General features: G+C 39.3%; 1 protein-coding gene across 1 annotated transcript; it reads right to left on the minus strand.

The window, feature by feature from the left end:
- Positions 1-2123: 2123 nt before the first annotated feature.
- On the minus strand, positions 2124-6759 carry si:dkey-56m19.5 (calphotin). The gene is made up of 2 exons (XM_034216714.1): positions 6536-6759; positions 2124-4519 (listed from the first exon to the last, which is right to left on the minus strand). The coding sequence occupies exon 2, from the start codon at positions 4509-4511 to the stop codon at positions 2691-2693; it is 1821 nt and encodes a 606-aa protein (XP_034072605.1). The 5' UTR covers positions 4512-4519; positions 6536-6759; the 3' UTR covers positions 2124-2690.
- Positions 6760-14795: the final 8036 nt, after the last annotated feature.

Below are 14795 nucleotides of genomic sequence, written 5' to 3' on the forward strand. Positions count from 1 at the left end.
TGTAGCCTTTGGATTTAGTTCACGTTTTTCTTTTCCTTTTGCTTTTCAGAGGCCTGCAGGCTAGTTTTCACACAGGGAAAAAAGAAGCTGGAACACAGTCTGAGCTTTGTGCAGGGGCCTGCATATAGAGCACATAGTGTTGGGGTAACCAGGCAGTGCAGCTGGCCTTTCACAACTATGCAACTTTAAGGCAGTGTTTAAATCAAGATGCAAAAGACAAGAACACTGTTCTCCCACATGAACACACACATACAAGGAAAGGAAAGTGATGGAAAGTGAAAAAAGGGAAATGTTAAAATGATGAGCTTTGAATATAGGACTTTAGCTGTGGCTATATCGAAGTCAATTTTGTCACAAATAAATATCTTTAGCAACACATTTCCTTTGGTTCTGTTGTTACTACTACTATCAGTTAACTTAATTTGAAGGCTCTTTCAGATTTTCTTTACTGTGCTACACCGGATATATACTGTTCTTTCAAGGTTAGCATGTCATTTGGCTGATAAACTTCCCTTCCAAATAAGTCAATTTGGCATTGCAGCGACATGACCTGTAAATAATAAAGGCCTGTAAATTTAATCTATTAGTGATACGAAAGTAAAACCATTAAAATGCTTCCACCAAAATTGCTGTTATCGTTGGATAACGATGGCAAAGCTGTTAAACTTTAACACATGCCCATGTTGTGCGTATTGTCATTATTGTTTAAAATAAATAATTTCAGAGCATTGTAAACTTCACCCATCAAGTTTCATTCTTTGCAGAACTGATGCTTTTGTCCCTTTTTTTATTTTTTTTTAAATACAATAAATAGTTTCCAAACCAGCAACCTAAGGCAGCAACCCACATGCAAACAGAGTAAGACGTTTTGGCAAAGCTATTGAGCAAGAAATATGAAAACATGCCAGCGATTTCATCCTCCCGGCCCCAAAAACCCTCAACATTCCTTTCATACATTTGCAGTGCTTGAGTATTTTTTTAAAGAAATCGGAGAGAGCTGGTATGTGGAAGGGCCCATTATGGAGCTACTTCTATGGGAGGTTACTGTTATCACTCTCCCATCTCCTCTTATGTTCTGACCCATGGCCCAGTAGTTATTTCAAGGTTGGATGACTATACTCTACTAAAGCCCACCCTCTACCACACATGCACTCACCCGCCTCTCCCACTGTCCATATATGTTCACACACACATAGATGCACAGGAACACAATTATCATTTTACCCCCTCTTGTTAATGTATGTGCATTAGCACCTGCACGACAAAGACCCTCTCGTCTTTGACATTAGTGTGAACAGCAGGCGTGGCAGCATTCTTCAAGGAGCCATCAGGTAGGTGTTAAAACATGTTTATCACCCCTAATTACCGTCCGACTATACGCATTGCTTTTAATATAATTTTTTTAAAGTATACGTGTGTATCCAGAAGGGACTTTATCTTATTTTCCTCTGTACAGCATCTTAGCAATTGCTTTCATCCCAGAACACCCTCCCCCTACCCCCTCTTCCTTTTTCTCTGCCTCCTGCAAGCATTCCTGCCCCTCCCCCATTTAGTTCCCCTTGCCGGTATGGATCTGTGAAATGTTGGCAGGGTGTGCTGCTATGGCATAGAGCCTCGGCTGTAGGCATGGTGATGTGAAAGAGAAAGAGGTGAGGATGATTGCTTCAGAAAATAGACTGATTTCTCTGGACGCCGTCAAATCCTTTTGTTTGCCCAATCTTGACATGCAGGCTGCATACAAGTGGCAGCCATGTTCCACCAACCAACATATTTGTAATGTGGCCAGTGACCCAGAGGACATTGCTCTTCCTAGATATGAATAACCAGTCAAACTCTGAACCAATAGAGCTAATATCAGCTTGGTGGCAGTAGATGTCAACAAGTGGTTTGTAATTAACAGTGTAGATTTTCTGTACATAATGTTACGACACAAACACAAATTATGCAATTCATTTTTTTTTTTTATGGTTGGAAATGTGTGAGGGTCTACTGGTTTATCAGTAAGAATGTGTTATCTGTAGCTTAGAATAAAATGCAATAAATCCTACTTGTAACCCAGTGCCTTAGACAAATATAACACACTTGATGAGGAGGGGAAGCATGAAAAGAAAAGAAGATCAGTGTAGGCTATAACAATCTCTTTTTATTCTCTATTCTGAACAATCAATTTAAAGTGAACAGTCCTCACAGGTACCATTATTATAAAAGGCCAAAACAGTTATGTCATGTCTCTGCATATAGTAATAGAAAGGATATATGACATTCTAAATCAGATCAGATAATATGCTAATAACGAATGCTGTTCCAATAAACCACTTTGCAATATTAATCGAGCTCACACACAAACACAATTTATTCATTCCATTCATTAGTATCATATTTACTGTCCAGTATTTTTGCTCTGCTGTCCAGTTTCACACTGTCTTCACTCATCTCTATTCCAAACTCAAGTCTCCTGTCTACCCTCCAATTTCTCTTCCGCTCTCTCTCTATCTCTGTCTCTTTCTGTTCTCAAGTTGTTGCATTCATTTTGGTTACTCAAAAGAAAACATCCTTTTTGCCTGAGTTACCACTATTGAAATTGCGGTGGTTACAGCAATCCAGAAAGCCTAGCTGTGTTTTTGATACCTTAATGGCTTTCTCGGGAGGATTAAACTGAATTCACATTGATTTAAAAGATGGCCTCTTTTTCAGACTGCCTGGGTGACCTCAGTGCAGAGACCCTCTGCCATGCCGGACACTGCGTCGAGAACTTCCTGGACATCCCCACTCAGCTTCACCTCCTTTTTCAGTTCAAAGTCACTCTGCTCCTTGATCTGTGTCTCCTCTGGCTTTTCATTACCATTAACACATTCCTCTGTCGGTGTCGCCGCATAATTTGTGCACTCTCCATTCACAGTTGGAAGGGCATCTACTTCTGCCACAACATCTGTAACAGAAGGGCTCTCTATATCTCCATTTTCCATCTTGCTTTCTACCTCAGGCTCTGGGCAAGGCAACTCTTCCACCGAGGCTTCAGCTACCTCTTCGGACTCAGTAGTAAGTTGGTTGGCAGAGACGGACTCTGAGATGACAATCTCAGGGACAGGTTCTGCTGCTGCGGGCTCAGCTACAACATATTCCTCTTCTGGTGCAGTCTCCAAGACTGTAGGTGCTTCTGCTTCTACAGTCCCAAGTTCAGTAGTCTCAGATGTGGCAACCATTGGTTCTGGCTCAACTTCTTCAACTTTTTCCTCTGCTGCAGATTTCACAGCTTCGACCACCTGCTCTGGTAATTGTTCCAGCTCTGGTGCTGGCTCTGGTTTGGTCTCCGGCTCAGGTTCTGGGGCTTGCTCTAGCACTGCAGCAGCCTCGGCCACTGGCTCAGGCTCAGGGACAGCTGCAGGTACCACTGCTTCCTTCACAGCAGCTTCTGGCTCAGTAACAGTCTCTGGGATGGGCGCTTCCTCTGTGATGACAGGAACAACCTCTTGCTCTGGCACAGATACTACAGCTGCAGCAGGTTCTTCTACAGGTGCTGGAGCTGGGAGCTCCACTGGAGCTTGCTCCTCTACTACTGGGGCTGACTCCTCTGCTGCTGCAGCTGGTTCTGCTGCTGCTGGTTTTTCAACAACTGCAGCTGGTTCCTCTACTACTGCAACTGGTTCTTCAACTACTGCAGGTGGTACTTCTACTACTGCAGCTGGTTCTTCAACTACTGCAGCTGGTTGTTCTACTACTGCAGCTGGTTGTTCTACTACTGCAGCTGGTTCCTCTACTACTGCAGCTGGTTCTTCAACAACTGCAGCTGGTTCTACTGCTGCTGGTTGTTGTTCTACTACTGCAGCTGGTTGTTCTACTACTGCAGCTGGTTGTTCTACTACTGCAGCTGGTTCCTCTACTACTGCAGCTGGTTCTTCAACAACTGCAGCTGGTTCTTCTACTACTGCAGCTGGTTCTACTACTACTGCAGCTGGTTCCTCTACTACTGCAGCTGGTTCTACTACTACTGCAGCTGGTTCTACTACTACTGCAGCTGGTTCCTCTACTACTGCAGCTGGTTCTTCAACAACTGCAGCTGGTTCTTCTACTACTGCAGCTGGTTCTACTACTACTGCAGCTGGTTCTACTGCTGCTGGTTCTTCAACAACTGCAGCCGGTTCTACTACAGCTGGTTCCTCTACTACTACCGCTGGTTCCTCTACTACTACAGCAGGTTCTTGTACTACTGCAGCTGGTTCTTCGACTGCCGCAGCTGGTTCCTCTACTACTAGAACGGGTTCCTTTACTGTAGCTGGGTCCTCTGGAGGAGCTGATTTGGGCTCTTCTGGAGCTTCTAAAGCTTCAGTCACTGCGGCCACAGCTGACACCACAGCTTCCTTCACCACAATGGTTGCCTCAGCTGTCACATCAGCTATTGCTGGGGCTACAGCCTCGACTGCTGCAGTAACTGTTGCTGCAATCTCATCCTTTGCCTTATTGGGATCGCTCACATCATATCCCTTCCTCTTCTTGCTTAGTTTGCCTCCCATGGTGTCTCCTAGGAACAAGCAGATGAAGGTGTATTTTAATATGAGAGATAAAACAAGGTTTAAAAATGCCCAAGCTGGCTTGGTTTGAAACCTGGATCTTCCAGTTGCCATGGTCATATGCTAAACATTGAACATCTAATATAACACCAAGGCACAAAGAGGATAATAAGTTAGTTAGGTTGTTAAAATGTATACACCAAATGCAAACATTAGTTGGATTGTTTTTGTGTCAAACATTCTAAAATGCAGTGTGAGTCCAAATGAAAAAGCTATACACTGTTCTGTCAGAAAGGGGAATGGAAAGAAGTCTATTGTCTAGAGGTTAACTAGAAGTTCAATTAGAAAACCGTTCTCTGCCAAACTGTTTGGCTAGAAAACTGTGTAAATGCATGGGAACCTTACTGAGATCAGACAACTCCACAGACTCTCTACCCTTTCAGGAATGGTGGGTAAGGCCCAGTGCCAAATCAGCCCACAACTCTGAGTTAGGCATCTATGATGTAAATGTACAACTTGTTCTCTCTCAAGATGATAAGCTGAAAAGTAAAACATCTAAAAAAGTAGATGTTATGGGAATAAAGCAAACATGTAGTCCTTTGTGTTAATGTGAAACCCTGTTGTGGCTGTAGGAAGAGTTTGTGATTGCAACATAATGCAACTTCCTTCCAGTGACAGAAAAGAGAACTGGAAGTTCAACTTTATCTTACTGTCTGTGTATCAGCTGACCCTGAACAAATGAACAGGTTTAAATATGAGAAGGCTGTTAAACATCTCATGATTCTCAATAATAGAGACTAGCCCACACATTTATTTAAAATGTAAAAAATCTGATAATTGTAATCTCTATTTGCCAAATCCTATTCCAAGTTGGACATGTTATCTCACACATGTTGCTTTTCATATTATATGTTAAAGATGACTGTAGGAGAGAATGTGCGTAAAATCTGGGAACTGTCCATAGTGCTGCAATGGAGCAATCAAGACAGGATGCGCCATACACTACGGGATAGGCTCCATTACACCCATTTACAGTAAAATGAACAGGCCAGTGGTGATCAAAATACGTTATTTTGTGCTTTTACAGCAACGTCTGACTTATTTGGCATTAGGATATATACCATTAACTTATCATTATTTATTTTTCATGTGGTCGATTTGTATTATGCCAATTTATTCTCCAGAAATCATCGTAGGCCTCCCAATCAGACAAAGCCACAATGTACAGTTTGAGAAAAAAACGTGAGATTTCGACATCAAATCAAGTTAAATTAAGCCAATTACCTGGTTAGTACGAAAATCAAATCTACAGTACACACACAGCAATATATCGGCGTTCATTTTGGAAAGATAAAGAAGACAGCTAGTACGGCAGCATGTGCTGGCCGGTAACAAAGGATGGGGATTCCTCACCAGCAGATACTCTCTGACAAAAGTCATTTGATTAGATTGGCAGCAAACACTTCTAATCTGTCCTATACAATATAATATAAAACCATACAACGCTAGGGGAATACACTAAACACTGCACTGGCTACGGACACTTGAGAGATAAAAGCTGTATTGGGGTCTCCATCCCCCATTTGAACCCGCCCACCGCTGCTTCTCTCAGCTGCTCTGCCCATTTTGTTCACGAGCAAATGTGGTACTCACACGGACGTGCAAAAGAAAACCAATTTTACCACAATGAAGCGATAATAACTAACAGGCATCGCAACTTCATAACTTTGTTTTGCGCTTTCCTCTATCCCAGCAGTTTAAAAAAAAAAAATCCTGGCCTAGAAGAAGACGCACTAAATCACATTCGACCGCTGCGCACGAAAAAAATCGTCCGCAGCCTTCAAATGTAGACATTTGCATAAAAGGAGAAAAGCAAAGAGAGGCAACAATGGGTAAGCTGCAGCCCATCTTTCTTTATTTTTCTCTGCACCTATTTGATTTCTTTTTACCCACAGAACATAGCCTACCAACCCCATACATGATGCAATTGAAAATTAAAAATGAATCAATGCTCGGATGAAACCAACCTGTATTTCTAGAGAGTGATCACTTGGTCTTCTTTTCCAGGCTCCGTCCGTGTGGATGTGATAATGGAGGTAAACCTTAGGAGTGACAGCTGCAGATTCCTCCCCTGCTCTCCGAGGTGCAGCTTGGGACTGTGTTGTAACTGAGGAGTGCCCCCTCAACGTTTTCTAGACATCTGTCGCTATCACAATCCAGCCAACCCCTCTCTTGCTCCGCTGCAATCTATACCCTCCCCATCTTTAACCCCTCCTCTCCCGCACACACCCACTTTCGTGCATATTTATCTGTTGTGTACATGCATATGCGCACTGAGGGTGATTATGAGCGGACTGGCACTAAATTCAAGTATTAAAATGACAATTTATCCTCTGTTCTTGCTTTGACAAATACTACAACTAAAATAATGCATGTTAGCCCCCTCCCCACAGGAGTATTACCCTACCATATTATCAATTATTCATAAGAGACATTATGTCAGCAAAACCACTTGTGCAGCACAAACACACACAGTGATCTTCACACGAAATCACATTGAGTCCTTGATTTTAAAATGATGTTTCTGGCATTCTCATCCACTTGCATCATGAATGGTATCATTCAAAGAAGAATAACACAATTAAAGGCTTTTTCGGTAAATTATAAGGCAAACTCTTTTTTTTAAAGCACTTCATTGAATCTACATGATGCAAGATGTGTTTTATGCATGAGCTGGGGTAATCTGCTGATACATGGACATTGATGTTTGGATCAATATGGGCTTCTAAATAACTCGTATAAATCATGTGGCATTATAAATATATACAAGAACGTTTTTATTGTATGTGCATACCCATGCCTGGCTTCAAATGAATGGAATGTTCTTGTTAGGAGGACCAAAAGTATTCAAATGCATGCCCTTATCTGCTATTTGCCTTCCATGTGTTAATGGGACAAGGTTGGTCCGGGGTGAAACTTAATGAAATTCAACAACTGACCCTTCCAGGTTAACATGTTGTCTAATATAACAATTTGACCCGAGCAGCATGCCACTGACACACTGTTGAGGTATCTAAAACCAAGTATAAAGATAGCCATATATTCATCAAATAAAGTTGTGGTAGAACTATCAAGATCATTTAATTTTCTCCAACAATACAAATTATAATCTAGTATGAAGTATCTCAATAATATCCATCAACAGTTCCATTGTTACCATTTGCATAGCCTTATGTGAAAAATAAAGGCGAGATTGGGTCTTTCCCTGATAGTTCACACAAACAGGTTTTCTTAACAGTACCTCTCAGTGAAACTAGAAGAAATACACCACCAATTACACAACAATGGGGCTGAAGATCTGATTACATCACTCAAAACTCACCAACCTGGTATTTAATCAAAAGAAGGGCTAAAACAGCCAAACAGGTTTGTTTGTCCTGGTTTGGGCATATGGGGAGATTTTCAAAAATATTTTAAAATCAATTAAATAAATAGTGGCTACTTGACATACTCTCTAGCTTATGTATAACCTAAAGTAATTAAAGGAGTGGATGTGTCTCAGGACATGTAAACAAAGGAATGGGCAATATATGTTGCATTATATATATATATATTTTTTTTTTTTATGTTTTAACAACATATTCCCTGTGGGAACCAAGTGCTTTTGGCAGTTTTACAAGCATTTTTTCTTTTATTTTCCCTTCTTCCCGACTGGTGTTTTTCCTCAGGGACCTTTCAATAAATACAATATATCACTTGTGTTTTAGAGAGTTCACGCCAAACAGACAGTTGTATTGAGTTGACAGCACCCCCTTCTGTTGACAAGAGCACATAGCACAACACAGCATCTTCTGATGAACCTTTTTGTGCATTAATAAATTATGATATAAGCTGAACATGTTTTAAATGTGCAAGTTAGACAATATACATGTGTATATGTAAAGATAGAGCATCGGTGAAAAAGCCAATAAAACAGTGTGACACTCTCTGTCAATTACAATTGAAATATTGCTGATTCAATCAAGGCATGTCACAACAAAAACACATTTGTTTGAGAACATATTTTTTTACACAATAAAAACCAATAGAAATGACTATCATGAATACTAGTTGATCACGTTATATTGGTTATGAACGTTATAAAAATGCTCTGCTTTCTATGTTTTGCACCACAAAGTTTGCTTGTTTCCCCTAAACAGAGACAAAGGGGCAGCAAAGGCTCGGTTTCACATTGAGCAAAACTTCTGGAATGCATTCCCATGAGTATAACCACCACTCCAGCCAACCACGCTGCTCCATAGACAGAGGTCTCACAGACATGGGTAAGTCTTAGAAACCCCCCAGAGTTTCATAAAATGTCCAGGGCTTATCTGTCTGCAAGTCCTGAAGCATTTGGCCTGGGCTGAACCAAAGACTGAGGAGGTTGAGGAAAAAGAAAAAGGTGTTTGTTGCTCCGACATGCTCAGTGAAGGAATGGAACAAAAACGTACACACTTGACAGGTTCATAATATTGATTGTGATTGAAACATTTTAAAGCTTGATATTTCACTTAAAAGTGTACAGCCAATTCAATAAAATATACATTGTTTTCAACTTTCCAAACTTGTGAGAAGTGTGGCTTGAAATAGCAGATTTGGAGAATAGCCTATATTGCCATAGTGTGTAGCACGCACATGCAAACATGACAGTGAAAGTTGTTGAGCATCCGGACCCTTTTTTTATGGGAAAGTTACTTGATAGTCGTGCTGCGTGACTCAGTTTGTCTGGGATTCATTCAACAACAGTTTGGACAAGAGCATGGTTATACGCAAAATCACCATTTACATGTCATTTTGACGTGATGAAGAATCAGTCTTCAAAGTTAAATAAAAGCTGTGGATTGTGTACATCTTTATCAGATTTTTATATAATTTGACCAATCGGAATTCAAGGTTAAATACAAATTGATATGAAGAAAACTAATGTGAAGGTTTCTTTATGAATATGATGCCATTTCAAATAATATGATGATTCCCACATATTTAGTTAAAAAAACAAAACAGGAATAGCACCCTCTACTGGATATTTTCTATTTTACAACAATAGTACTAAACAATCTTAATACAAATTAATATCAACAAATACTATTTCTGAGATGTTCAAGGTTGATGAAAATTGGATTTGAATTATGACTACATTTATTTAGATTTCCAAATTGTTCATTCAATTTATATCTATTAGATGAAAGGTCTACAAGCGAGGGTCAATGATCCCCATGAGTTACTGGAGTGATGGCAGGCAGTGTTTGTCTGATAATATTTTTAAAAGTTGTTATAAGAAATATTATAAATCAAATATGCATAACATTAACCTGATTAATGCATTATATTGCCAAAGATAAATCGACCCATCGTAAAAAAATAACTACACTATTGAACATGAATCCTTGTGCAATCAGGTGTGGCACCTATTTATTTATTTACTGCTTTATTTTATTATTTGAATAGCTAAGTATTATAGGTACCATCACAATATCCCATATGTTTAAACATTGCACTTAAGGCTGTCCTATACATTATTTTATACATGTATGTACACTGCAAAAAAGGAATTTTAAGAAAGTAAACAAAACTTGTTTCTGGGAAATTATCTTGTTAAGAATGTTTTGCTTAACAAAAGTATTCTTACTTTGAGAAAATACATCTTACTTTTTCTTATTAAAAAATGCTATCTTATATTGAGCTAGAATTAACCAGTTACAGCAGTTTGCATAAATTCCCATCATGGAACAGATTTATTTTTTCTTATTTTAAGAAATAAACCATCATAAAACTTCTCAATTTAAGAATCTGATGAAATGACACCAATATTACATTTCATATATATTTATTCATTGTCGAGAGCTGTTCACATTGCCATTGAGACAACTGTGTTGTGGTACACACACACACACACACACACACACACACACACACACACACACACACACACACACACACACACACACACACACACACACACACACACACCAAACATACTAGTTTGGTGTGTAAGTATTGCACGGCACTCATTGATCAAAATTGAAAACATTTTAAAATGACTACGCAATGTTGTTAAATGTGTTCATGTTTGAATAAAAAAAAAGTCTAAATATAAGAATGTTTCTGCTGTCTCAATTTAAGACAAATGCAATATAGAGGCGTGTGGCGCAGTGGCAGTTCAAACCCCACTGCAGTCAGCACGTCGTTGTGTCCCTGGGCAAGACACTTCATCCTGTGGGGATCGCCCACAGTATTGAGTATGTAAGTTGCTTTGGATAAAAGCGTCTAACAAGTAACAAGTAACATGTAATGTAATTAAAATTCAAGAATTGAATTCTTATTGTAAGCTTTGTTTGCTAATTTGTAAACTTAATTTAAGATTTACATTTTAAGATTAAGACAAAGTCACTAATATATTGTGTCAATTAAAGCCAATGATTCTTATTGTAAGCTTTTTTTGCTAACTATAAATCTTAATTTAAGAAATACATTCTTTGTCAACTCAACCAAAACACTCATTTAGTGGGAATGCTAACACAGCATTCCAACTATCTGCTATGCTACGCACAAAATTATTTATTATTCCGCCGGGTTATTTAGCGCCACTTCTCCTCCCGCATTGAAGATCGCAGAAACTCCGTTCAAACATCAAAACGTTCAGCTCGGCCGGGAATCGATATTACTTTTATCATTCATAACTTTCATAATTCCAGAGATACATCCCATAATTCATCACATTTTTAACATGGAAGTCAATGGAGGAATCTTCAGACTTCAGCAATCTTCATGCAACTTCAACTGCTAACTGCTACTTCTTCAACTGCTAACTGCTCCTTCATACTTTCACTCAGAAACCTCATTCCAACTTTAAAATGTTACACATCTTTCTGACATTATTCGTGTAACACAACCTTTAAATCAGCCCTTGGTAAAGAGGCCTTCTTCAGATTTTAGAGTGCGTGATGACACAGCTAGAGTGGAGGACAGATTTAATTTTGACTTCATATTTTCTTTTAAACCTGCCATAATTTCCAAACCCTACATTCCTGAGACATAATTTCTCATGGCAAACGTAGGAAAACATCTCGTAGCTTGAAAGATAAAAAAAATTAAGCTAAATAATTAAACAAAATGCCTCTTGAGGGCATGAAGTGACAAAAACTTTCAACATGTCTCCATTAAACTCCATTGTAAATTCAGCCTCACCTTTCCCCACCACAGCAGCCACACACCTTTTGTTAATCTGCCAAAAAGGCCACATTATTAACCCGAAAGTACACAAAAAGTACACTTCAGATGCTCAAGTTCCTTGACATGCTTCACGCTTTGAAATGTCACCGATATCTGTTACGGTTCTTCAACAAAACGTTCACATATAACAGGTTTATCTCTCATTCAGAACAATGAAATGCTCTCCTCTCAATGATCACCATGGAAACCTTTGATCTCTGGACACGTCGTTAGCTCAAATATAAACACCTGTGTCATGGAACACGATGATGTCATAACTCCAATTGACATAATTAGAGCAGCAGACTAATGACGTGGTCACTGGAGTTTAACAGACTGTCTCAGCCTATTCTTTTCCGTCTAATGGAGACTTCATACTGACTTCAACATGTTCCACATATTTTAGACATTATTGGTGACGTATACTTTTAGTTCTAAAGTTTTCAGTTGAAATATTCTGCTGCTTTTTCATGCATTTAGACTTTTATTTTCTTGTTCTTATTTCACATTCAAGTCCCCTCTATTCATGAACCCTTTAATTTAAAGTACTCAGCCACACCACTTATATACCACGTGTGACTGTTGCTATGTCAGTTAGTCTTTCAAATACAAGGTTGCTTGTTTGATTCAAGCTCTTGTAGTCAATATGTCAAGGTATTTATTCCTAACATTTTATCAGCTAACTAATGACACACACTCAGAGGATCTTTATAAACGTTTTAAGTATTGCACATCTTTAAAGATTACTCTTATAAATCACTTTTAAAACCAGCGATGCACTACAGTGTCAGCTTTTCTAAAATAGAAACTTCAATGTTCACATCTTTCTAAATTATTCTACTTTTCAATGACCTACAAATAATCCTAATAATAATCCCATTTTCAATCTTCCAACTGTTCATATGTTTTGGTCAATTAACAAACCTGTTACAAATGTGTTGTTCAACAAATTTGAGCCTTTGCCACATTTATTTGATCACCATGGAAACCTATGATCTCTGGACACGTCATTAGCTCAAATATAAACACCTGTGTCATGGAAAACGATGATATCATAACTCCAACTGACATGCTCAGAGCAGCAGACTTCAGATAATGGTTAATGGTCCTGCCCTCAACAGCTCTACGTCAATTATGGGGTGTCATCATATGCCGTTTCCATGGAAACGCGTCCCTCGCCATAAAACACGATGTCGCTGTAACTCCAATGGACACGGTCCGATCGTCCCCCAAACTTCGCTTGTATATCACCAGTCCATGCCTCAACAGCTCTACGTCAAATCTGACCTCTCACCATAAGCCGTTTCCATGGAAACGCATCCCTCGCCATAAAACACGATGTCGCTGTAGCTCCAATGGACACGGTCCGGTCGTCCCACAATCTTCACCTGTATTTCACCTCTCCATGCCTCAACAGCTCTACGTCAAATCTGACCTCTCACCATATGCCGTTTCCATGGAAATGCATCCCTCGCCATAAAACACAATGTTGTCGTAACGCCTATGAAAAGGGTCAAAACAGCACCACACTTCAGATAATGGTTAACGGTCCAGCCCTCAACAGCTCTACGTCAATTATGGGGTTTCATCATATGCCGTTTCCATGGAAACGAATCCCTCGCCATACAAGACGATGTCGCTATAACTCCTATGAAAATGTTCAAAAAGTGCTCAAACTTCACATGTGTGCTAACAGTCCAGCCGTGAAGACATCTACGGGACAGTTTTGAGAACACAATGCTCGCCATGAAACACGGTTTTCTCATAACTTTAGTGAAAATGCTCCAACTGGCCCAAAACTTCACAGGTTTGGTAACAATGCAGCCATCAATGCATCTAAGCGTATTATGGGATGTCATCAAATGCCGTTGGCATGGCGACAGATCATTCACCATCAAGTTAGTTCAAAAGTTTGCAGTTCAAATATTCTGCTGCTTTTCCAAGCCTTTTTACTTTCTTTGCTTCTCTCATCATACATTCAAGCCCCCAGTGTTCATGTATCATTTCAATCTAAATTATTCACTTTCTTCTTAAACATTACATTTCAGCATAGCAGTTTAGCTTTTCAGCAAAAGCATTCCCACTAGCAATTTCTTCAGGAATTGCATTCTCTAGTTTTAAGTTATTCTTTCTTAAATAATTCAGGAATCTTTGCTTGTAATAAGCAAAATGTGCTTACATTTTTCGTTTTTGTCTAGTATCAAGGCCCATTACGGTCTTTCAGTAGCTAGATTTTAATTACATTACATGTCACTTGTTAGACGCTTTTATCCAAAGCGACCCCATTGGCAGATTTTTTTGCTTGATACAGGAAAATCTGACTTGATTCAAGAATATTTTTGCTTGTTTTTGGAAGGGCTGTTTTTGCAGTGTATCGTCTGTTTCTCTTTCGGGATGACCTTGGCCGTACAAACATTGAAGACCCCTGTGTTGTACGTTAACCAAGAGACGTTTTAGAATAAACTATTTATGGATGTGACAACGGGTTTTAGAGTTAAAGGCCTGAGGTGATTTAACATTTGACAAGATGGTGTCACTAGTGCAAATGTTGTGAGGGTTGGCACGCTGGTTGGCACACTCATTTATTGACCTGGCAACCCCTTTGGATAAAAGTTGTAAACATTTTCAACACTCAATGAAATGTACATTTTACAAATCAAGATAGTAGCCATGTTCTTGAATCAGTGACACGTGTTTTTAACTGTATCTATGGATACCCTTATGGTATGTGTTTATTGGATTGCTGGGCAACCATGACACCCCCTCAAAGCCCAATGTCTTACTTATTATTGCATGTGGTAAACACTACTAGGCTTAGAGAAAGTAGGCCTACAAATGTGGATTAACCCTTCTCTTGCGTTTCGGGTCAAAAGTGGCCGAGTGACTTTGTTTTTTTATCATAAATATTGTGTTTTTCATCCAATTGCCTCAAGACCTTATGTTATCCTCCACACTAGGCCTCTGAACATATACAATTGATCAACACCACTTGCATTGATTTTTTTGTGATTTATTTAACAGTGAAACACCCATGTT

Source organism: Gymnodraco acuticeps, unplaced genomic scaffold (assembly GCF_902827175.1).
Source record: "Gymnodraco acuticeps unplaced genomic scaffold, fGymAcu1.1, whole genome shotgun sequence".
Lineage (NCBI taxonomy): Eukaryota > Metazoa > Chordata > Actinopteri > Perciformes > Bathydraconidae > Gymnodraco > Gymnodraco acuticeps.

What these genes read in the sequence shown, in the direction of transcription:
- si:dkey-56m19.5 (XM_034216714.1), bottom strand. Translation starts at nt 4,511, where the DNA reads ATGGGAGGCAAACTAAGCAAGAAGAGGAAGGGATATGATGTGAGCGAT.